The 24,545-nt window shown below is 42.9% G+C and overlaps 1 protein-coding gene across 7 annotated transcripts in view; it reads left to right on the plus strand.

Moving 5' to 3' along the window:
- The window catches only part of NDST2 (N-deacetylase and N-sulfotransferase 2), a 138,672-nt gene that overhangs the window by 91,187 nt on the left and 22,940 nt on the right, over positions 1-24,545 (plus strand). For 6 of the 7 annotated variants that reach the window (XM_074592983.1, XM_074592981.1, XM_074592987.1 and 3 more), the window contains one exon: positions 21,423-22,821. In XM_074592983.1, the coding sequence (XP_074449084.1) occupies positions 21,829-22,821 (993 nt within the window). In that variant the 5' untranslated portion in view covers positions 21,423-21,828. Of the gene's footprint in view, positions 1-4,148; positions 5,091-21,422; positions 22,822-24,545 lie in introns of those variants that run through there. The other variant, XM_074592988.1, reaches the window with a different exon arrangement.

Genomic DNA, 24,545 nt, shown 5'->3' on the forward strand with positions numbered 1-24,545 from the left:
TTGTGTCCAAGTATCTTGATGAGAAGAGCTAAGGTATTCTAGATTCTTCTTTAATATTTGGGTGAGGAAGGAGGGAGGAACTCAAAAGAAACTAATTTTTTGCAGGTTCTTAGTGCAGTATTAAAGTATTTCAGTAGTGATCTATCTTTGCTAGTATTTTTCCAGTGAAATTTACACACAAACATGTTTGGTCTTCACTGGCTCCAGTAAGAATTTCAAGATTTATGGGACTGGCCACAGCGTATCCTGTGTGTTGTCTCTACCTGTAAAATATAGTAAAGTAAATTAGTGAAACAGTGGGCACAGCCCTGGGGGACAAGATCTGTGCATAGAGGAGACTGGTGTGTGCAAGGCTGAAGAACTGGGTGAGAAATTCTTGTTTGGTACATACATTACTGTAAACCACAGTAGATTTGTTATGTGTTTCTGTCTGGAGGTTAAGAATTGTTGGGGGATAGCACTGTCAACACTACCGTGCCTCGGTGGCGTACAACTAAGTCTGATCAAGAAAATTTTTCAAAGAATGTATTAAACAAACAGATATCTCTCTATGTTTTGGTAGTTCCAGAACTGTTTAGGCCCTGTCCATTTCTCAAGAGCACTCGGTGTAAATAGAATCCTAAACCTGAGATATTTTGAAAAAAGTGTAACAAAAGCGTATGTCCTTCTGACATGGCAAGGCATGAAAAAAGTGTTTTGCCTAGCCATTTAAAGTCATCGTAAAGGTCCAAGTAAACACCTTGTAGTATAGCCCAATGAACGGGAGGCATCAGAGAGGATCATTGTATGTCCTTTGGGGAATGAAGTCAGGATTTCAATATAGGTATGTTAGAAGATTTGCTTGGACAGTGGGATTTTGCTCCTTTTTATTTAACTTTTCAAGATTGGGTTGTTTTCAAACTAAGGCCACTTATTTCAAACATATTTACTTTGATACTGTATAGCCTTTTAAGCTACTGATACAAAGCACAGCAAGAGGTTTGGGTCCAACCAACATCCTGGAAATTATGCCATTTCACAGTAAGGAGGAAATACTGCAAATAATGTTAATATTTTTGTAACAACCACCATTCTTACTTTAGATATAGAGACCGTAAAAGGCCTCTTTCTTTCTCCGAATAGTTGGTTCTGTTTTTCTGGTGGGTTTTCCAGATTATGAGTCTTAGAAGCAGAGGAAAGGTACAGGCTGGTCCAGAAATGCTGCAGCAGGCGTGTGATTTCAGCCAGTGACAGAAGACTGAGACTTTTATCTGAACCATGACTAGACATTTTGAGTTTGCTTTCATCTTTCTGGGCATTACCCTAACAAAAGTTCCTTTTAAAATCTGTTTTAATTCACGGATGTACAAAAATTGCCTAATAAAGATACTGACACCTTTACAGTGATTTAAAGCTGCTGCTGATTGGTTTGTTTTTCTTGGTAACCATTCTGTGGACGCCTCAGATATAGTCTGCTGATCCTGGTGGGAAACCTCTGCTCTGGTGTTGTATAATTCTGCAGCTGTGCTTCTGCTCTCACGACAATGATTAAAATACATTGAGTAGTGAATACAAACATCACGTAATGGTGTCAGAAAAGCCTTATTGTATATCATAGCCAGCACAGGGAATGTTGTAGAGAGACCTACATGGTTATCCCAATCTTCATGACCGGGGAAGCTGTCTGGGAAGGGGAGACTGTACTTGCAATGTGCAGCAGTAGGGGCTGTCTCTCTTAACTGGTAGCAACACCCAGCATTTCTCCCGTTGTTTCCAGGGCTCTCTGGAGACCGTCACCACAAAGTGATATTGAGCAGAACTACAGTTTGCGTCATGCCAGGGTAGTTAGGCCTGACTGCTCAGGAAAATGTCACTGAAATCCCACTCTAACTACCTGCTAGAATGAGGACATAGTTGATGTACTTGCCTCCAAGTGATGCTTAACAGCAATTGAGCTAAATTTTTCCCTGCTTGACATTGATCTGGGGCATAGTGTGGAATAGTTCTGGGTGCCGGGGGGGAGTGGGGAAGGGTGGGAGGTTTGGGTAGGAATAATGGAGGAGAGGAAATCTAGCCTCTGAGAGAGATACTGAAGTTGTGACTTTAGGCAGTGAGCAAAAGTTAATTGTCTTCATATACATGGAGCAGCAGTAATTCTTCTCTCTAACATTTTATAAGTGAATAAATTTGAAAAGACTACCAGCAAGTGTCCAATAAACCTGAATCTCTATAAAACACTGGAGACTGGAGAAAAATGTATTAAGTGTATGGTGAAAATTCATCACGAAAATTTTGGTTACTCTAAAAATCAGTCCTTTGTTGTGTGGAGTCAGGGTTTTCTGTCGTCTTTGTGATTAGTGGAGTATCAAGAGATTTCCAACATCTGCTTTTTGCATACTGCAGCTTGAATGGAAAGGGTTTGTTTACTGGCATAGAGAGGAGCTGGAAGCTAAAAATTTAAATGGTTTTAGGTTATGTATAAATGAAAATTTTGTCAGCGTCATCCATCTGCAGTTCACAAAGAGGCTTGCAAACTTGCAGTGCTGCATTGTAGCATGACATGTATGTGAGAAGGTTTTTTTAAATGAGGCAGAATAGAGCGTTGTCTCTTCTGTTAGATGTGGAAACCACATTTTTCAAAGGTACTCAGCATCCATTTAAGTTTTGTTGATTGATTAGGACAGCAGCACTAGTTTCATGTGTGTAATCCTTATCCCTCAGCACCTTGTCTTTTATTCGCTGCTTAGCAATAAATATCTTAATGTCTGTGTGCTTTTCTTTCTGAAAGACTTCAGTGCTTTTTTCCGTTTCCATATTAAATAAATGAGTAAATAATTTGCTATGGTTTTATAATGTATATTCTAGGATTAAACAACACTGAGTAAATCATTGTGCCATTATAGGACAGAAAGAATATATAATAGTATTCTTCTGAATTAGTTTTATTGTTAATTCAAAAGGAGAATCATCTACTCATAATAAACAACATCATTTACAACTTTTTCTACCTTAGCTTCTAGAACCTGTTTCTGTCTTGTCAGAGCAATGAGACAGTAGAAAATACCTTTGAGGCAGACCTTACTGCAGCTACCTGGTCAATTTAACTGTGAGAAGCTAGACATTCTGCAAAAGCAGGTTAAGTCGTAGTAGGTAACCCTAAGAGCCTGGTAATTGACCCTTGTTACTGATTTTAGTTTTTAGCTTGTTGTTGTCAGGATAAAATTTTAGGGAGGTGCTTTGTTCACTTTATAACAGAGATGGCACCTGAATCACTGAGGTTGAGGCCTTTTTCAGAGAGCTCTCTAATACCGTGTAACGTTCCATCACATTTAAGTTTTCACTGTCTTATTACAGAAGTGTTTGCTATGTGCTGTCAGCTCCTATTAAAATAACTCCTCTAGAGATGTGTGCTAGTGTGTCATCCTGTCTGAAAACCCTCTTCTCCCAAACCCTGACTGGGAAAGGACACAACTTTGAGCATCCCTAGGGCATTGCATCTTCAAAGAGCAGAGCATGCTGCTGTGGTCAGAAGTGCCTCCTTTCCTGCCTGCCACTCGGCTCCTCTAGGACACCGTTTTCTATTCTGTTTTAAAGTAGAAAGCCCCTCTTCTGCCAGTCTTTCAGGGATATAGAGAGAGTGTAGCTCCCCCAGCGCCACTGTGACCAAACACACACTTAGATAGGGACAGAACATAATTTCAGATTTATGTGCTTGTTCTTTTAACATGTTAATTTTTTATTAGTGGTGCACAAGAAGGTGATTTTTCTGTGTCCCTCTGCAGATTTATTCCAGTCTCCAGATTCCAGTAATAGTGTCTGAGTATACTTAGCTGGTGTGCTGTTGGGTTGGTTTGCTCTATCCCCCCCCCAACAATGAGATCAGTTCACTGAGTGAAACTGCGAGCCACATTAGGGCAAGAGATGCAATTTACTGCTGCTGAATACATTTACTGAGTGTAGTTTCCCTCATCTTGTCAGCCCGTCAGTCTGGAGGCATCCATAAACCTGTGACAGCTTCAGAAGACGAACTCCGGCAGCGAGCTGTCAGGGTGCCAGGCACTGCTGTCTGTGGGCTGCCTTCCTCCCCTCTCCTCCCTTGCCCGCCCGCCTGCCTCTCTATTTCTCCTTCTCCCTCCTCTTCTCCCCTGCTCCCCGCCTCCCTCTACCTTACTGACGTGGGTTTAGGTGCTGCTGTTCTCCCTGGCGGTACTTTTTTGGTTTGCTCTTTGATCCTCTTGCCACTGGAACAAAAGGAGAACCGGCTGCCCGTGGTGCAGCACCTGCCCCTGCAGCCCGGGGGGCGAAGGGGAGGGAAGCGGGGCGCTCCGCATCCCCGGCTGCCTGCGCCGGCAGTGAGCTGGTTCAGTCACTTCGCTAGAAATGCCTTTGAACTGCTGCCAGATCCCATTGTCTGCCGTGCAAATGGAGTTCAACGCCCTGCCGTGATTAGATGCACAGTGTGTAAGAGGAGGAAGGAATGGAGCTGTACCCCCACCCTGAAGGAGCATCTCAAATCTGCCGTGTGCCGTGTAATCTGAGTACCGGACCATGCTTCTCTGCCTTCCTCTGCACACCGTCTTCCTTACTTTTTCCTCTCGTTGTTCCTGGGATTTCAGGGAGTGACATGGAAGCTTTTCAGAGAGGAGCTGCAAGGCAGGATAGTTTCTGGGGAGAAGACGGCTGTGATTTTGGGCTGTTTATGTGGGACTGTGCTTTGCCTACCACCTACCTGTAGCCACAGTATGATATACCAGCTAGCGTTTAATGGTGCTTGTGCTCAGCATTGATGTGCTCTTTTTTAGCATGGATTTATTTACATTTTTCCATTTGTCTGCACTTAAAATTCCAGCATCCTTAGGTTCACAAAATTATGTGAGAGATTTTGGCAACATTGAGGGAAGGGAAGGCAGCCACTGCTACTAATAATGGTTCTGCCATCTACCAACTGTGCAGCCCAGCTGCCCTTCTCCAGAAAGGCCAGCTCACTTTATATATGAAGAGCAGCTCTCAGGCTTTCTTGCTTTCCCTTTGCCTCCATGTCTTTCCTTGGGTTGCTGACTGTCAGACCTCTTTTGAGAGAGTAACTTCACTTGAGGATTTCACATTGAAAGGTAGGAATTTGAATCTGTGTGCTTACCTTTGCTATTCCTTATCTAATTGTTACCTAGGCTGTTACAAGAAAACATCGTTTTCTTTCATGTCTTGTTATTTGACTCCTTGTTAACCAGTCATCATCTGCAAGGACAGTGCTTTGAGAGGATGGAGGAGTTGCTCTTTGGTGACTGTATTAGGCAGTGCACTAAGTGGAGCTGGCAGGGCTTGTATCTCGCACTGATATGCCTGCTACGTTCCTTGCTCATTAAGCTCTTTGTTAGTTCCTTCTCTTCCCTCTGCTCTCCCTTTCCCTCCCTGATAGGATGTCTCTGCATCTAACCTTGCTGCTGGGTTAAATTCAGGTTCTGAATTGTGCTGGAGGAGGATGCAATCTGCCCTGTGAGGAGCTGGTGGCTCACGACTGCGCTTGAATAGTACAAGGCAGCTGCACGCCTTCGCCTAGGCTACTGCTCACGCTGCACTATAAATAGATACTCCCTTGACCCTTCGTAGTTACTGTATGTCTTGGGTGCCTGACTGGAATATGAACAGATATCAGCAACATTGGTAACTGATGAAATCACTGTAAAGATTAGAGCCATTACAGATAGAAAATTTAAAAAATCAGATGATGTCTTGTATGTTCCCTGAGGACTAATGGAACTACATTTTCTAGTGGTTTTTCACACAGCAATCTAAATTCTCATTTGCATCTCAAGAGCAAAGCTAGTTGTGCTAAGTTAATATTTAGCAACTTGAAAGCTTAGAAATGGAAATTTTAATAGATATTCTTTTTCCTTTTATCACAAGCTAGAAGAGCCTTTGGTTAACAATGTGTTTGGTTTCCATTTTTTAGTTCCTTGGGAAATAAGATTCACTTGGAACACTGAGGATTTTTTCCCATCCTTAAGAAATTTCTTAATCCTCAAGCTGAGATGTAGCTGCCATTCTCCTGGTCAGGGCACATTAAACAGAATTTGCACCTTTAAAAATGTTCTTTAATTAACCAGTCCAGTTCATGCTGATAGTATGGATGCTTCTGCAATGTGAGAGCTTGGCCTGGAGCACAGACCAGAAACTTCTCGCAGGGCCTCTTCTCTTAAGGGTCTTAGTGTTTTCCTCTTACTGTAACACGTGTAGTCAGATGGTTAGGCTGATTTGTAAGTAACAGTGTAGATTTAAGTCCTGCTGTCTAAAACCTTCCCTCTACAATATGGCTGTATGGAAGAGGAGACAACAATTTTCAGTTCCCTTCTCTGCCCTCCTTCTTCACTCCCCAGGTTCAGCTCATAAAGGAGGAGGAAGGGTGATGGTTTCTGCTTGAGTGATGTCATATGTTTCAGGTTAGCTAAAATTGCAGTGAGATTTTTTTCATATGGTATTAGGATCTGGCCTTTCTATATAGGCCATTCAATTCAAGAACCCCAAATAGATAATGAAAAGGTATGTGTTTACAGGAGCGTTTAACCAACACAGAGCTGAAGTAACCTGTCAAAGGTGGCCTGCTAACTCCCGGAATCTTGGGTTTTAACTCACTGCTGGAATTGGGAGACAGCCTCCTTATGTGGCTTTTCTGCTTCAATGATTTAAAAGAAATGACTAAAAAAAATACAAATGATCTTTCAGTAAAAACATTCTCTATTGTTTTAAACTATCTGGAAATGATGTATCCAGTTTGTTCACCTTAGATGAAATATGATGAAAAGTTGTTAACCCCACTGCTGTCCTTCATCGTGAAACAACCATTTTATGCGCTCAGTAAAATGTTACAGCATGTCAGAGGCATTTTGTGAGTGGATGCAGCCATTTGCCTGAAACCACAATTGAGGTCCGGTTGCACGAGCTCACGTTCAGCCTGGTGTTACCACTTCAGTGTGTATAGACATGTCTCCGTTGTCATACCTCATTCCACACACCTGGACCCTGCTGAAGTTTTCTTCTAGCAGAATGAAGTGCCACCTGCAGCGCAGAGCTGGACTGGAGCAGGTACTTGAGTTGTTATCACTCTGTGGGGTGCCTGTTTTCTGATGCTTTATGATGGAGTCACCTAGTGCACTAAAAGCCCTTGGGTGTGCTTGAAAGCTGGGAACCTCATTTTAGTCTTTGAAGCACTCTAAAGAAGGTGACGGATTCAATAAACTTGTTTCAAGAGAGGCAATTGGTAGTACTCATTTATAAAAAATGTTGCTGGGTTGCTGGAAAATAGGAGTGGAAAGAGGTTGAGAAGGAAAGTCTGCAAACTAAGCCTGCTTACACATATTAGGATGAGCCCAGGCATGAAGCGAAAGGAAAACTCGGAGCTCTTCATTATCTAATACTCCCTTAGGGCAATAACAAACTCACTATAGAGCCAGCAAGCCAGGCACAGGGGCTGGCGGAGAGAGAGCACACATTGTTCTCAGAATATGGCTGGTGCCGGAATCTTTCACTGCAAATTTGAAGCCATCTTTAATGTAAAATATTCCTTAAAGGGATTTGTTTTTGTTGCTTACCATTTCAAAAGCTGCTTTCAATCCAGTGTGATGCCTTCTTCCAAATAAAAGGTTGTAAAGTTAGGTATTGTACAACAAAGGAAGTATAATCTTGTTTTTTCATACTCCCATATATGAGCTGAGTTTATGCAGAGACCCTCCTTTTTGGAACTGAAAAAGACCCAATGGAGAATTTCACCTCTTTCTGCTTTGGTGTGTGGTAGCTTTTCAGCCTTTCTCTGGTGCTTAGTGGCCACTCCATATTGAATGCTTCATTTCAGAGTAAGTAATCATTTTAATACTGAAAATTCAAGTGCAGAATATATTTGTATAAAGGCTAAATGTTTTTCCTGGGGCAGAGGGGTGGGGAATGTGGGAGAGCACATAACGCAGACCTCCAGTAGCTCCCACTGGTACTTGTACAGTTGTTCTGCTTTGGATTTCTATAAGGACGGGGGGATGGAAGTTAAGGTGTCTCTTCTGAGGTGGTAGGATTTGTGGCATTGGTTCAGCCTGCAGACATTAAACTGGTTGGTTGACATTAGTCTATTTAGGATCGTGAAGGAAAGCGGACCTCTCTTTAAAGAAGTAGAGGACTCAAATATCTCCTTTTATTTGTATTCCTAGCATTTGCAGAGTCCAAGGTGATTCTTCATAAAAGCAATTTGACCTAAAATAAATTCACTCTCTTCCCCCTTCCCAATGAATCAAATGCCTTTGGCAGTAGTTTAACCTCTGAGGTGGCCCGTGCTGAATGAGTGTGGTTCCCCTGTTTGACGCAAATAGCAGCAGTGAAGAAAAATAAATATATGAGAGCCTGGCAAAGGCAGTGGAGGGGAAGGGAATTTTCACCCCTTCTATGGAGCAACCTCTGTGCTGTAGCAAACCAAGCTGAGTTACAATCCTTCTGCTAATCGAGAACTGCTAGAGGATTTTTCACCTTCTGTCTCAAATCTCATTCTCTGGAGTGTTTGCAGTAGAGCAGCAAGCAGTGGCAATCCCACCCTTATTGCTGTTTTGAAGTTTGTGTTTTACCCAGGTAACGTGAGGATACCAATTCATTCCAATAGGTTCACAAAGTGCTGTTGAGGCATCAGTGGTCAGCATCCTTGTGTAACGTGATTCTCATTCTACAGCTGGGGTTTGGGAAATGTGTAACCACATCAAGTTAAAAGTGGAATAAAGGACTGAACTTGAGTCTTACTCTCAAATTCCCTAGCTCTTAGGATGATGTCTAGCTCCCTCCCAGAGGGCAAATGAAGAGCTCTCACTGTCTCAAAGATGGTTTTTGAACCTATTTCTGATGCTTGTGGACCAGTGCATGAAGGGGAAGTTGAAGATTTTAATACCCCACCCTGTCTCACCTCCTGTGATAATGCTGCTCTTTCTTCTGCCCCTTCTGTGTGAGGAGAAAAGGACGCCAAAAAAGGGCACTGAAATTTCCCTGGCAGCTCCCAGTGCTGGTCTCCTGAACATGAAGCCCTCACTTGTGGCTCAGCTTGTGGAGTCTTCCTCTCTGAATGCTCTGGATGAGAGGACAAAATTGGGTCCTCAGTTTACGTGTGCAGGAATGAGATAGAAAACAGCCAGCCTGTCTCAACTCTGGAGAAGCTGAATGAGGGTTAGCATATGGCTTGATAACCCCTACACACACTTGTCACTGCTTGGGTAGAGTTATCTGTTGCCACTGCTGCCAAGGGGCTGCCCCACTCAGCAGAGGGACACCAGGGGTTGAAACCGAGAGCCGCGTCAGTGGGGTTCCAGCAGCTGGAATGACCGATGCGGCTGTCAAACTGGCAGCCCTGTGTGGCTGAGGAGGAGGAGGATGTGCAGGGCTGTTCTCCTGGCTGGGGTGGGGGGATACTGGTGAATTTGCCCATTTCCTGTGCCCCTCTCAGCTGAGGGGGGAGTCAGGCAGCGAAACCAATTCCTGGCGAGCACGGAGGAGGCTGGGTTGCATCCAGAGGCAGTCAGCTGCCTCACGATGCTGCCTTGTTGTGTCAAATAAATTGGTTGGGAAAATACAGGCAGGCAAAGGGGAATATAGGCAAAAATAAGCATAAAAGCGCCAGGGCAGGATTCTTGCTACAGGTACCAAGATGTCAGCAGGTCCTTTGAACGCGTTTTCCATTAACACTTGCAGTCACAGATGTTCTGCAAGCCACTTAGCGCTTCACAGGAGAGTGAGGACAAAGTCAAAGCATTTCAAATTATTTTGCAGAAACACTAACCCAGATTCATAATGAAGGCTGAATTTTACAATTCAAGTAGAGGCTTCATTTCTTTGTTGTGTAAGAAAATGGAGCATGTCTTCCAAAAAGTTGTAATCTTTATATTCCAGCTACCAAATTAATTATGTGAGAGTTAAGTAGACCAAATAATTAGAGTTCAAATTAATTTGTGTATTTAACTTTAAAATTAATGTCTAAAATTTTAAAAGATGTTTATCACAGTGTATTTTTTAGTAACATAATTATAGCTCTTCAAAGTTACTGTCTAGCTAAAAATTATTTAATTCTTGTGTTTTGGCTACAGTGGAGAAGATAAGAAAATTCAGAATTTGGATCTCCAGACTGCCTTTGCAGCAATGCTGAATAGAAAAAGAAGAAAAAAATCTTGTCTGGAAGTATAGTGTTAATGCATTAATTATTTAGTTATAGTGTTTCTGCAAAGTCGAGTTTGAATTACTTGAATGCTCTAAATGCGGTTGTTTCTCTCCTATCACATCTGTGCACAAGGTTTTAGTGTTAAGTGATCTGAAAACTATAAAGTATCTGTTACCTCACTGAGATCAATTAGCACATTTGTACTTGAGATTTCAACATTAATGACGAAATTTCAGTATTTATAATGTTTTATTGTGTGCATTCTTTAATGTAGGTAATCTACACTGTCAGCTAGCTAATACCACTTTTGTCTCTGTCTGGGAAGCGGTTTACAATTGAAAGGGCAGAAAGCGCTGTAAGAATGTAGTTGAGGCAACTTCCCTGCCTAATGCCTGCTTTTGCTCTCAAATGCTTCTCTCTGGACAAAGGGAAGGGATGAATGCAGTTAAGACAGTACTTGCAAGAGTATTAGATTTGCACAACCAAACCAGCAAGCAGTGACTTTACTCAGGATATGGATGAAATAATGCTGTCGTGTGTCCGGAATATTGCAAGACATGGTGAGTTTTAGCCTTGCGGACGTATAAGCCCTTCTCGGTCAGCATTAAATACGTAAGCTATAAGCATGCTGGTGTATTTCTGCTGGAACTCATCTTTGAAGATGAGCTGTTAAGCCTTTTAGACCCTGCTTCTTTTGATTATTAACGGACCTATGTTTTTTAAAAGCAGGCAAGCTATACCTAATATCTCAGGCAAATTCTGTCTTTAGGCGCTATGTTTCTGCCTCCTTAAGCAATGTGAGCTGTCATTTTCTCCTGCTCCCCTCTGACTCCCTGTGCACTCCTCCCTTTATCTCTTCCTCCTACTTTCAGCTTTGCATTTTGTTTCATGCTGCCTCCTATTCCTGGAACAGTCTCCCAGTCTCTGCTGCCAAATCCTCCCTCCCTCTCTCTGCTCTTGCGAACCTGTTTCTTCCAGCAATCATTCCCAAGTTGTTTACTTGACTAATTGTCTGTCTGTATGCTTTCTTTCCTATATCTGTTGTTCTGGATCATGTTTCTTAATATGAGATAGTATGTATGGCAGGATAAAGGAGTGTACTTGCCACTATTTTTTGAGCATTGTTTGCAGTAGCTCTTTATACAATGACTAGTAATAAATTCCCCTTCCCATTTTGAGTGCAGAAATTTTCACTTAGTACACTATTTTCTGCATGCTATTAAAGAGCAGCCATGTTTTATCTCAAGATAATTGCTAGGCTATGGAAAATTAGTGGCTGTATTACAGCAAGTGCCATCAGCTAGCCTGTCTGTATAGGCAAAGTTCAGCTGTGTTTATCAACGTGCATGGAATAGTGGTAGAAAACACAGGGCTCTGTGCAAATCTGGTAGTGCTCAATAACATTAATGTCATTGCACAGCTTCACTAGGGTGGTAATTGCGGTGCCGTGGCTGTTATTTTCCTAGCATGGGCAAGCTCGCAGAAGGAGCTTGTGTCTGCTTACTTTTTATAAAGCATTTCCCTGTCCTTGTTTGTGGAACAAGTTTTACCACAAAAACATTGCAGAAAAGCTGAAAACACACCACGTTACTAAAACTACGTGTTGGTAAGTGGTTATGTTGTTGTATGCAAGTGGTGGATCAAGTCGTCAGGTTTTTTGCAGCGTTTTATAGGCTAAATACCTTCTACCAGGCTAGACCAAGAGAAGTGAGTTCTCTTTCCTACTGAACACCTCACCATACAGGCTGATGCACGTTTCCACCTGAAGAGAATTTCACTTTTCTGGCAGTTTTATTCTTTCCATTCCAACTGAGACAAGGCAATCTGATCATTGATTTTTAAAAACAAGTTACAGGGATTTTCTGGTTTCAATTCAGTTATTTGAACCAAGTTGGAAGATTTATTAAGAAAGAAAAAGAAAGCCTGAAAACACTAATGTTGCTTTAGACTAAGTTTCATAATAAACAGTGTTCTGAATACTTCTATTTTCTTAAGTCTTACTTGTGATATCTGATCTCATATCTTATTGCTACGTGTGAAACAGAAATAGTTTCATAATTGTTTAATCCTGTAGATATTTAAACAAAATTGCAAAATGGCACACAGCACTAACCCCATTAATTTTGACATGAAGGTTAGGCATACGTTTTTCCATTATCTGAAACTAAAAGTGAACTTCAAAACTAAATTTCTTCATGGAAAAACCAATTTCTTGCTTCAAAGCATAAATAATTTCCATGTTAATAATGAAAGATTAATCAGATTTTCAGTAGTTGAATGCACTTCATTGGGAATTTTAGTACCTGTAAATTTGGGAAAACAGTCTCCAAGATAGCTGATTTAGTCTCCAGAACCCATAATTGGGCACCTTACAGTTTTCAGTACCCAGATCTTCTTGTCTTCAGCTGCGGTCCCTAATAGAGGTGTACGTTTTGCTCAATATTCCCGAGCCTTCCTCACAAAACTTCTGTTTTATCAGAGTGTAGATTTGATTCCAAATATGTCAGCTTTTGTTCCTGAGTTTGTCTGTACTGTTAATTAGGCTGTTAATGAGGTCCTGGACTTATTCTGCATAAAGGAGTATTTTAAAGATGTAGCTTCATAGTAGAAAAAAATTCTACTTCTAATCAGTTGACTAATTAAAAATGCAAGAATGTAGCACCTGCTTTAGCAATTTAGTCTATTCAGTGGGAGGAAGGTGAAGAACTAGTGGTGTGTAATTACAGTACAGTTTAAAATGAATTAATATATTTGAGACTTAAGTCTTTTGAAATACGTTTCATTTCTCTGTGTTGATTGTCTAAAAACAAGGTTTCTACAAAGGGGAACAGAAGGTACAGTGTTGAAATTCTAGTTTAAAATGTAGTGAACATGGCATAGTGTCAACTGTGGTGTGGAAATAAGTGTGCATTGCCTGTGTTGCCCTGATTTTGTAACAATTACAAACACAGATGGTTTGAGAGAAAATTAACTAATTCCACCCACATTAAGACAGGGAAGTCTAACAATAGCCACAACTCACTCTTTATCACCCTGTTTCTCTAGCAGACTCCATCCTGCTGTCACTTACACATCCTTCATGCATTGAAAACTAACTAGTGTGTGAAGCTGCTGTAGAGTCCATCAAGGCCATGATGACCCCAAGTAGGCTGGAGTTGTCCTGACCCACCATGCATGGGGTCTGCAGCCACCCTCCTCCTCCTCTGACACAGGCAGCATCCTCAGCAACAGTACCCAAAAGAGGCAAATAGAGGTCGTCAGTGACAGCCACCAGGTTCAACGTGGAATCCAGTGATCACCAAAAGAGTCCATAGTTATCAGGCAGGTCCAAAGTCAGGTCAGCAAGGCAGAACATACTTGCAGGGTAGTTCAGGTCATGGCCTGAGCTCAGGTACAGCTTGCAGGTCAATAGGTGGAGGCTGGGCAAGGCATTCATAGGCCGTTGGCGTATGCAGGGCCCTGACAGTCTTCTGTAGAGACTCCTCTTGAGACCTGTTTCTACCATAACCCTTGTGAAAAACCAGATGATGATTTTCATTGCGCAGGTGGCCATGAAGGCTTAGTGAGGGCAGTAGAGCACTTTGCATTTGTTCCTGCCTTGCAAAACCCAGGCCTCCGAACCACTGTCTCAGCCAGCCTGTGTAATTTCCATAGACCTCAAGTCATCCATTTTCCACTCGTTGCACTCTTCTTTCCTTTGCTTGTTTTCACTCATTTTGCCTTTGCTAGACCAGATTTATATCATTGCTTATATAATTTTCCCTTCCTTTTTCTGTAGTGAGTTTGCACTGTGTTAAAAGCTGTCTTGCAGTAGCCGAGCCAGCAAAGATGTGTTTTGTTTTCTGAGTCCAGGAGGCTTATTTATTTCAATCATGCCAACGTAATACAGAACTGATTATTAGAAACTACAAAGACTGGGAGATATGCCATTAGCTTTACGCTGGATAGAGGTCTTGAATAGATGACCTCAGCTGAAGGCAGGAGGGAGCTGCTGTAGACAGCTGGGGAACATGTTCTTTTACAAGCCCAACAAATTCTCACCCTGTGAATATTGGTGCAAATACACAAGAACAGATAAGCACAAGAGCTTTTCCTGAGGTTCTCCTGAGGTGGAGCTTTCTTCTGATGTCAGTTTGGACGAACTTTTCAGTGTAATAGTATTAACCTGTTCCCTACTGTCATATGTTCCTAGATAAAATAGATTGGAAGAGAAGATAAGCTCCTATGTGTTACCTGACAGGAGGAAGCAATTGAATATAGAAGATCAGCCTCTTGCTAATTGAGGTGAAATCTTTAAAGTGTAGCTCAAAGGAAGAACGGTTAGGTTGCTTTCATAGCAATTGCAGATAAACTCTCATAATGTACATTTCTATATTAAGGCACTTCAGCTCTGACTGACACTGAGTTGTCTTGGTTGTGCCACAGTTTGGCTGTATTTCCCCACTTGATTAAGTTACTTAAGAGAAGACAGCAGAGAAGACGTTTTGCTTTCTGCAGGAGGATCGTTTATCTGAATTGTGATAAGCAGGGTGCATGAGGGAGTGGAAATTAGATCCTTGTCCATATCTAATGCGGAAGGAACTGCATTTATTTCCTGTTCTCACAGTTGAGTTGAAGATGTTCTGCCATGATAGAATATACTTGTTGATTACCAATGTAAGGAGGAGGCTGAAGATGGTGTGTTCCTCCCACATGGGGTGACTGAGATATCCACTTCCCACCTGGGTGGGATTGGAGAGCAACTTGGTGTGCCCTTGTGTGGCAGGCTATAACCTGTGCTAACTCTGGTTCTCCATCCCACAGCTCCAGCTGGCTGGCAGCAGACAGGAGCCGGTGTCTCACGTTATCACCTGGTTTGGGAAAAGGGTTAGGGTCAGAGCATGCATAGACCTATGTGTCAGGAAAGGCACAAAACAGAAGGAAGGGCAAGTCCAGAATGAAACTATGCAGTTCTTGTGGTGGCCTCACACCTGGGTGTTGGAGCTTCAGTAGCACATGAAATAAAGAAGTGGAGATGGCTCTTTGGTTACCTCTGAGGAAAATGCCTCCTTTTTCTCATATGAGCCGTTGCATTAGAGAGACCTGTGCAGCCCCAGAGCAGTTACGTCCCCTCAGCTGGTGGAAAGCTCTGGCATCTGTGAGCATTTCCACTGTCACGATAACTTGTAGTCTTTCCTTTTCATTCTAGCAAAGGTGTGCAGCTGCCAAGCTACATATTATTTTTATTAAGTAGGTAACACTAGCCTATTGAAGGCTGAAATTTTGATTGTTTTTTAAACAATTCTTCAGGTTTCTGATTTGCACATCTGATCTTTAGGCAGGCTGATAAACAAGACAACAACTGTTTTCCCTTCCCAAATTTGTCCTGTGCCGAGACAGTGAAACATATAGGGGTTGTGCTGCTGACATTCAACTTGAGGGAATACCTCAGTGTAAAAGTTTTGACATTGCCTTGCTTTTGAAAATTAGTCAGACCAGTTGTAATGACCCTAACCAGTGAATGTAGTATGATGGAGAGAAGGCAGGGAGCTGAAAACCAGATATCCTGGAAGCTGGATTGGTTTATATCTCTAGCAGATAGTCCTGGGCCGTGCCTCTATCATTGGCACATGAAGGACTAAACCTGTTTTTAATTTTTTTGTACTGTAAAGCAGTAAGATAACAAAGATCTGCTGCAAACTAGGTTGTCAGCAGAAGGGATATATCATGTATCCCAACAGCAAGAACCTTGCAGGAATCCTGGGATCCCTGTGCAGCCCCCCGTGGAGCTGGTCTGGCAGTGTGAGATGGCCTCTCCAAGATCCATGCCTTCATGGCACCTTCAAACTGCATTGCGCTGGCACAAGGGTAAGTTCAAGCCTGCGGTTGGGTTTCCACCAGGCTGGTCTGAAAGGAGTTCGTGCAGATCTGTTGAGCATCGACTACAGTTTGTTGCTCTTGCAGAAGGTGTGAAGTTGCATACCTGTCTGGGGATGATAATAAAACAAGAAAAATAGTTATTACTTCATCGCAGAGGTCTTTTCCTCTTATATCAGACTGACATGTTTCAAGCCTGCTGGCCAGCTGGCAGCTTTCCGGCTTACCACAGGTCTGTACCGAAAGAGGCCTCTCCCTGCATGGGGACTTGCCGAAGCAGAGCGCAGCGCTGGCTGGAGGCTGCAAGCCTGGCTGTCGGAGCAGCGTGGGCACCATTAGTGTTTCTTGCCTCTTTGATCTGAGTTTTGTATTCCTTTGGTAGTCTCTCACCACAGGATTTGAGTGGCGGTGGGTGCTAGCTGAAACACACGCCCAGAGCCCAAAAATAGTCTGGGTTGGCAATTACATTACAATGTGGCTGTAATTTTCACAGTATTTTTTTTATCCAATATGTGGAATACAACCAGCATTCGTCCTCCTGAGGGTTCTACTAATTCTTTTGCTGTGTGGCTCACTGTGCTCTGCTGGTGTTCCTTGCCAGGTCCCCACCGTCATGAGAGAAGGGGGGCTGCATGTACCTGGAGGCCCGGCATACAGATACCACCCCAGACAGGGGAGGGGCCATGGTGTCTCGCAATCGAGTAGACTAATGAGGAAGTTTGTGTCACGATGACACCATTAAAGTGGAATGGGTTGGAAAATCAATCAGATTCCTTCTCTGATTACTGTGTAACTTGATTACTGGTGTCCCTCTGGGGCCCAAGGCAACAACCGCCTCCCAGGAAGTGCCGAAGAAAGACCTCTGAATTAGAGCTGTTGCAGATGAGGGCAAGATCCTGCTGCTGTGCATTCCAGAAAGAGGGATTATATTATGAATAATAAAAAAGGATGGGGAAATGTACTCGTGACACTGGTTTTTAGGGTGGGAAGACCTTCTGTAGCTCAGGTAGGAGGGAGCTTGTATGACAGAAGCTCTTGATGAAGGTGTCAGATGACACCCATTATTTTCCATGTGCCTTAGCATAAATGTTCCAGCAGCCCCAAATACAAATACTCTGATCACTGGTTTTGGATAAGTGCTTGTCTTCAGCATTTGTGCTGATCCCCCATGACAATTTCCAAGTGTTGGAAATATCAAGATCAGACGTTAAAACCACACAATTCTGATTGTTATCTTGCTTTCATATCACATCAGTTGCCACATGGCTTAGCAGCTGATAATTCACAAAACAGTTTATGTTTCACACTAACACTGTATATCACTAGGAAACAGAACATCTAAGTTTTATAAAGCATTTGTCTTGATGCTGGTGATATGTGAGGTAGCTGACCTTACAGCTGATGGTCTCTGGTATAGCGATGCTTTTTGGGAGCCTGCTGAGCCTCCATCCTTGCACCGGTGAAACACTTCATCCTTGCTGTGCATTCTGACTGCTGCCTCCTGCAGTTTGCACTCAGGCAGTCCTGGCAGGAGTTTGGAATGGACCTTAATTTATCTATAATTTTTTTGTGTGTGTGGTGATAGATTCTAAGGAGTTTGATCTCAGAAGAGGACACAGGTATTTTCTTTTCCTTTAAAAGTGAGCAATTTTCAATGTGATTTTTTTTAATTTTCCTTTTCTTTCTCCAGTATAGATCTTTCTGGGCTTTGTGTTTTGGGTATAGGTTGTTCGTGACAGCTCTCTCTCCTTTTAATATAAATTTTCGTTGGTATATTTGTTTTGTTGCTTTTTTTTTCTTTTCATTTGAACCTAAACCAGCTGATGTGGTCCCCAAAGAGCTAAATGCGTACTGTGCCAGCTGGCATGCCCTCTGGCTGTGAAGCCTTGTTAAAGAGATCGGAGTTGACAGATTCTTGAGCAGCAATCTGATACAGGCCTTTTTTTTTAATTTGTTTTTTCGAGCTCACCCTCATAACAAATGGGGGCTTGTTTGGGAGCTTCGCTAGAGGCTTGAATGGAGTCATTGTTATGAAAACACTGCTGTGATTCAGAAGTGCCCAGCAAAGGGGGTTCCTGTCCCTCTTGCCCCTCAGCTGGGCACTGCAGGTGTGGCAGCCTAGTTTAAACCCTGGTTTCGTCCTTATTCTACAGAATAATCCAGTTGTCTTGTGATTTTCACCTTTAAACTGCTAACCAGGAAACTGAAGCTACAGCTCTTTGCAAAATAGACACTCAGTCCAACGCTAAAAATGAAGTTGGAGAGATGAGTGAGTGTAACCAGGGAAGAGAAGTGTTTTCCAGGTTGGTGTTTTGGGGGTAAAAAGTTTTAGAAGTATTTTGCCAGGCTTTTGCGTAGATTAGCATACTCTCAGTTTTGTTACTGTTACCGTGGTGTTTAGATCATGAATTCTACCCCTGAAACACTTGCTTGGAAATTTCTGCAGACAACACATGGGCTCCTGAGCTTCTAAGTCCCTCTTTACGTTATTTTCTCCTGTAGAAACAACTTTTTGTCTAATACATGTTAAGATAGTGAATCTTTGAATCCAAAATAGTCTTAATTATTCTATTTTATCCAGTGGGATTAAAAAGCAAAAGGATGTGAGCTATTTGGGAAGACACTGACTTGCAATTCTTAGTCTTCTCAGTCAAAATTGAGTATGTAGGAATGTGAGTGGAATTTTTTGCATGAATTTGTTTCACATGAGTACAATGAAGACCACTTCTCATAGCAGCTGATGTGCATGGAGCTGTGTATATATTATGTCTTACAGAGAATTCACCTCATAAAAAAGATACAGCATTCATTGTATGTTTCTATCTGACCCCTCTCTGCCCTTCTGAATTCTTCCTCCGCTGGCTCCTGCCTCTCTGCAGTTCAGCGTGACTTTGGAGCTCTAGTGCCAAGTACAAGGGTGGTAATATCGTGGCTGTCCTTGCAGAGACAGTGGGATGGGAAAGACTCACTGTGGAGGTGGAAAGGTTATTTTCTTGGTTGCTTTTGAGAGGTGGCACATGTTTTTGGGTACTATGCTGACACACTGGGACATGTATCACTGAGACTGAACTTGACTTGAACTGGAATTACAAACCATATCCTGCAGTCAGTCCAGAGAGTCATGCATTCAAAATCAGTTGTTGCTTCAGAAACAAAAAAAAAAAAAAGGAAAAATTTAGCTGAATTCTGTTTTTTACATCTTCCCATAGTAATTTCTCCCCTTCTCTCCTTTGTCCTTTTTCCAATAAGAAGTTAACAGTATGTAGAGACAGAACTGAAAGACGATCGGCTGTCTATGTTGTAGAAAACACAGCTTATTGTCGCTGTCTGAGCTGGATTGCCAAAGCCAGCTCTGTCTCTATAGAGGGCCATTTGGGAACGGAGACTCGATCCATTTTGAGTCTGGGGAACAGAAATTATTTTTTTAAATCTTGATTCATCTGCTGCCTTGCACTGTGACCTTCAGTAAGATTTGCTATGTCGCCGTTTCTCCAGTCGAAAATTATTTCTGTAATATACTTTGCATTTACAGTCTACAGCTATTCTGAAGACCTCATCGGGGCTAAGGTTTCATCGTGCGCTACACAGGCCAGTCCCTGCTCTGCTGCGCTTATGGCATAGAAGTTATTTGAGATAATACTTAACGTTCATTATAAGGCTTGTGTATAGAGCGCTCTGACTCTTTTCCATCTGCTGTCACAGAGTTAGCAATATTACATCTCTTCATATAAAATCTGCTTGAGTTTTTTTGTCTACTTCAAGCTGCACCAGGAGTTTGGAAAACAGCCTGGTGGGAGTCTTTACAGTGGGACTTTTGGCCTCATCTGTGAATTGATATTTTCCCTGACTCACAAGGATTTTTTTCTGTTTAGTAATACACATTACAAAATAAGCATCTGTCTCACAAGTAATTTCTTTTCTGGTGGAGCAAAATAAGCATTTGTCTTAAAAGTAGTTTCTTCTCTGGTGGAGCTAGTTGTTAAAACCCTGACTTTACTGTATAAAAACCTTATGTCTGTCTGAAACTTGTGGAGAAACTAGTTTTCTAATAATCTTTGTTTTATCAGAATGATAGTAACAAAAATGCTCAAAAATGTGAGGAATGGAGAAAGAATGAAGAACTGTTCTGGTAGTACTTTTGTTATTGTTGCTCTTGTGCCTCCTGGTGTTGTAGGCTGTGCCAGTTGAGCAGGTGGTTAGAGGGATTGTACATGGTGGAGCACGTCTGCAGGAGTGTGGGTGTGTGAAGACGAAAGGTTTTGAGAGAAAAAAAGTTTTTTAAACTTTTACAGGGAGCTCATTTTGAGCATCGCTGACTTGGTGAGCAACATCTGGCATTCATTCTTGCACTGTGCTGGGAGGGGCAGCTGGTGCTCCCCAAAAATGTGCCTGTATCCCAAGTAATGCACACCTGGGTGTTGTTACTCTGGTAAGGGAGGGAAAACTACACAGTGATTTTATTTTATTTTTAAACCAAAGAACAATTTAGTTACTTTCCATGGTGTTTATGTTTTAGATGGCTTGGTGTTTGTTGGCTTTGTTGAGCATTTTATCCTGGAAAAATAACAACATATGGTGAAATAGTGTGCTGTCATAAACACAAAGCGGGAGGTGAGAGAGCTTCGTAGCAAGAAACTTTCACGTATTTGAGACCAACCCAAATTTACATCGTGCTGTTGGTGATTTAAAACTGGCTTCATGCTCCCCAGTGGCGTATGAGGGAAGGTGAGGAAGATTTCAGGACATGTTTCCTCTCCAACTGCCACTGAATCAATTGGCAGCAGTTAGGTGTGCAGTGAGTGGGCAGCCTGTGCCCCCTGGCTCCGTGACACCTGAGGGATGATGCCTCTCCAGAATTGTGTTTTGAGAGCCTTGGAAGAACACGAGTTCCCAGGACAAGAGGGACAGCCTTGTAAAGAGAGGAAACCATGGAAAATCAGGAGCTGCAGGGCAGGAGAGCTGGTGGGAATTCGAGCTGTCTTGCTAGGTTCGGGACAGCCGTATCCTGAGGGCCTAGGAAGTCACTGGCAAGGACTTCGGACACATCATTGTTAGTGTGAGAACAAGTCAAGACGGAGAATGTGAGGGCTATCTCCTCCTCTTGTTAATTTTGAAATATAGGCTAGAGGGGGAAGGCCAGGTGCACTGGCTCTATTTGCTGCAGTGTGGGAGAATCTCACCCAAGGTGAATGCTGATTCCCTGTGCACTGTCAGAACCTTTCTTCCAAAGGCCATTGCAATTGTTCTGCCAAGCTCCCGCACAAATGCTGTGCGTCACTTCCCAGGGAACAGGTCTGCCTGCTGACAGGCGAGTGATGCTGCCCACCTAGCACCTGCTGATCCTGCCATTTCATCTCAAACCCGTTAAATACCATGAATCCATACTGAGAATTGACTTTTTCTTTTTAAATTGCAGGATGCAAAGAGAAGGTGCCATCATGTGAATGCGAAACAGCTAAATGAGAAACAGGACACCTGTGAAGGCTGAGCTGAAACTGCTTGTGCACAGGATGACAGACTGATTTGCTGTTGGAGACGTGATTCAGGAAACCCCCCTCCTCCAAAAGACTTTCCTGAGTGAAAGGAGAGGAACAGGAGGAAGCACACAAAAGAGCAATGGGAATTGAGGGCCATGGTTACTTGAGATAAATGGCAGATCCCTGGGAGTCTAGCATTGTAGCTGTTTGCTTTAGCTTTGTCTCTCTCTGCAGCTGCTCTTTCTTTTTTGCGAGCTGCTGCTGGGTACTGCCACGGCAGCACAGGAGATTTCAAGAGCAACGTGGGTGCAGAGAGTGAGGAGGGGGTGGGCAGCCCGCCTCACCATGATTCAGTTGTGGAAAGTAGTGCGGCACGTGCGACAGCTGGAGCTCCACAGATTGATCCTGCTGCTCATTGCATTCAGCCTGATCTCCATGTGCATCCTGGCTTACTACGTAACTAACAGTCCCAAAATCAAGGAGCCACCACCCCTGCCCTTCAGTGACTGCAGCAACCAGCACCGCATCTTGATCCCACCGCAAGCCAGCTGGAGGCTCACGAAATCTGTGGACACCTCACGCACAGATCCTGTGGTGCTAGTCTTTGTGGAAAGCATTTACTCCCAACTGGGGCAGGAAATAGTGGCCATCCTGGAATCTAGCCGGTTTAAATACAGGACAGAGATTGCCCCTGGCAAAGGGGATATGCCCACCCTGACAGACAAAGACAGGGGACGCTACGCTCTTATTATCTATGAGAACATCCTTAAATATGTGAACCTTGATGCTTGGAACCGAGAGCTGCTGGACAAATACTGTGTAGAGTATGGAGTGGGGATTATTGGCTTTTTCAAAGCCAACGAGAACAGCCTACTCAGTGCACAGCTCAAGGGTTTCCCCCTTTTCCTACATTCCAACTTGGGGCTGCGGGACTATCACATCAACCCTAGTGCTCCCCTGCTCTACGTCACCCGGGCTAATGAGGTGGAGCAGGGTCCCCTGCCTGGGGATGACTGGACTGTGTTCCAGTCAAACCACAGCACCTACGAGCCGGTGCTGTTGGCCAGCACGAAGTCCTCGGAGTCCATTCCTCACCTGGCCACCCACAAAGCATTGCATGCCACGGTGGTGCAGGACCTGGGTCTGCATGATGGGATCCAGCGGGTTCTCTTTGGCAATAACCTCAATTTTTGGCTGCACAAACTCATTTTCGTGGATGCCATTGCCTACTTGACTGGCAAGCGCCTCTGTCTCACACTTGATCGCTATATCCTCGTCGACATTGATGATATATTTGTGGGAAAAGAGGGCACTCGCATGAAAGTGTCTGATGTAGAGGTAAAATTTCCAGAATAACTACAGGCCCCAGACAGATTTCTAGTGTGTGTGGTATGCCAGGAAAGTCAAGGTTGCATTTAATTTGAGTGCAAGAGTTGATTGCTGCAATTGTTTTCATTTTAAACAGAGAAGTAACCTGCAAAGATGCTGAGGCACCGTATTTGTTGCTCTCAACAGTTTTGCAGGTTTAAATGGAGCATTTTTCATTTTGGGACCTGTAGCTGGCCTCTCTGATTTTAAGAGGAGGATGCCTGTGATGGTCTGTCCTGTCTCCTCTTTAACATAGAGAACAAGCATATGCAGATTTCCTCTGTCAACCTGTTTGTAGCTGTAAACTCCACCTTTCAAAAGGAAAAGGCAAGTTGTGTTAGAATAGTATAGAAAAATTGTGGGGTTTATATTATTATTTATTATGATATATATAAATGGTATATATTATACTGCAAAACTGTTGGCCAGTCCACGCGGTGTAAACTGCTACAGTTTATGTTTTAGCCATCTAGCTTTTCAGGATATAACCAAATTGGGAAAAGAAAGGTTTTCCCTTACTCTTCATGACACGCCCCTCATATCCTCCACCAGCAACCCCCATCCCTGGGCAGGGACTATCCAAAAATTCACCAGGGAAACATGCTCAGACTAAGCCTTCATGAGAACCATCTCTGTGGCTTCGTGATTGGGAAAGAGAGATGCCATCTTTGTGGTTTGCTTTCCTTGGCAGTTCCTTAAATAATACAGTGACTTATTAGGAAAGGGTATGTGAAAAGCACAGAGAGAGAGATTTTGTGGAGGAGAGGGACGCAAGACAGGCAAAGGAGAAAACAAGTGGGAAAAAGGTAAGAAACTAAGTGCCCCTTCTAATTCTCTGTGTCCTTGAAAGTACGTGATAAAGTGTTCTGCTAAGTCTGTGATATACTGTGATATACTATGCTGCCTCATGGAGACAAGGGCTTGCCTTTGTATCTTCCCCATCAGTTCTGGTTTGTAGCCATTGAGGTAGGTGCATTGCCTGTTTCTCCAGGTGTGCTGAGGTTGTTCCCAGAGGTGTGAGGCCCCAGGCCTTTCACTCTGGATTCCCATTTAGCACTTGCCCTTAGGTAGGTCCTGGATGGAGTTCCCAGAGTACCAGCCATGGTGACGATAAGCCTATGACAGCAGCTGCCTTAGCATGTTTCCAAAACAATTTCAAAGTGAAGCACCCTTTAACCTTTCATCCAAGGGCACAGAACATTTGAGGCAAAGGTATAAAACAAAATACTGTTGTACATGTGTGTCCCCTTACCTGAACAGAACCACATCTGTTACATGTTCCCAAGAGCACTCTTACACCTCACTAGGAGTCTTACCACCTTTTCTACATGTTTTATGCATCCGTGCAAGACATACCTCAGTTCATCTCCATTTTTTCAAGTATTTGAGATTTTAAGTTCTGCTTCTGATCCCAAGTTTAGCTCGAGGAAAAGGAAGTCCTTGCATTCTGTTTGGAGCTAGCTTTATCTTCTCAATTCATCTGAAGCTGCGTGCCTGAAGCAGCTCTCATTGCATGGCATATTATTCATTTTACTTGCTGCTCTCTTTAATAATTCTTTAGAGCCATCTTTGACCATAACTCTGTAAGCAAACAGGTATCGAAAAAGTGATTCCAAGCAGAGAGATATAGAAAAATGGAACAGTTGTATATAATACTTATTTAGAAAATACTAGAATTTTCCTCATTTCACTTC

This window comes from Larus michahellis, chromosome 6 (genome assembly GCF_964199755.1).
Source record: "Larus michahellis chromosome 6, bLarMic1.1, whole genome shotgun sequence".
Lineage (NCBI taxonomy): Eukaryota > Metazoa > Chordata > Aves > Charadriiformes > Laridae > Larus > Larus michahellis.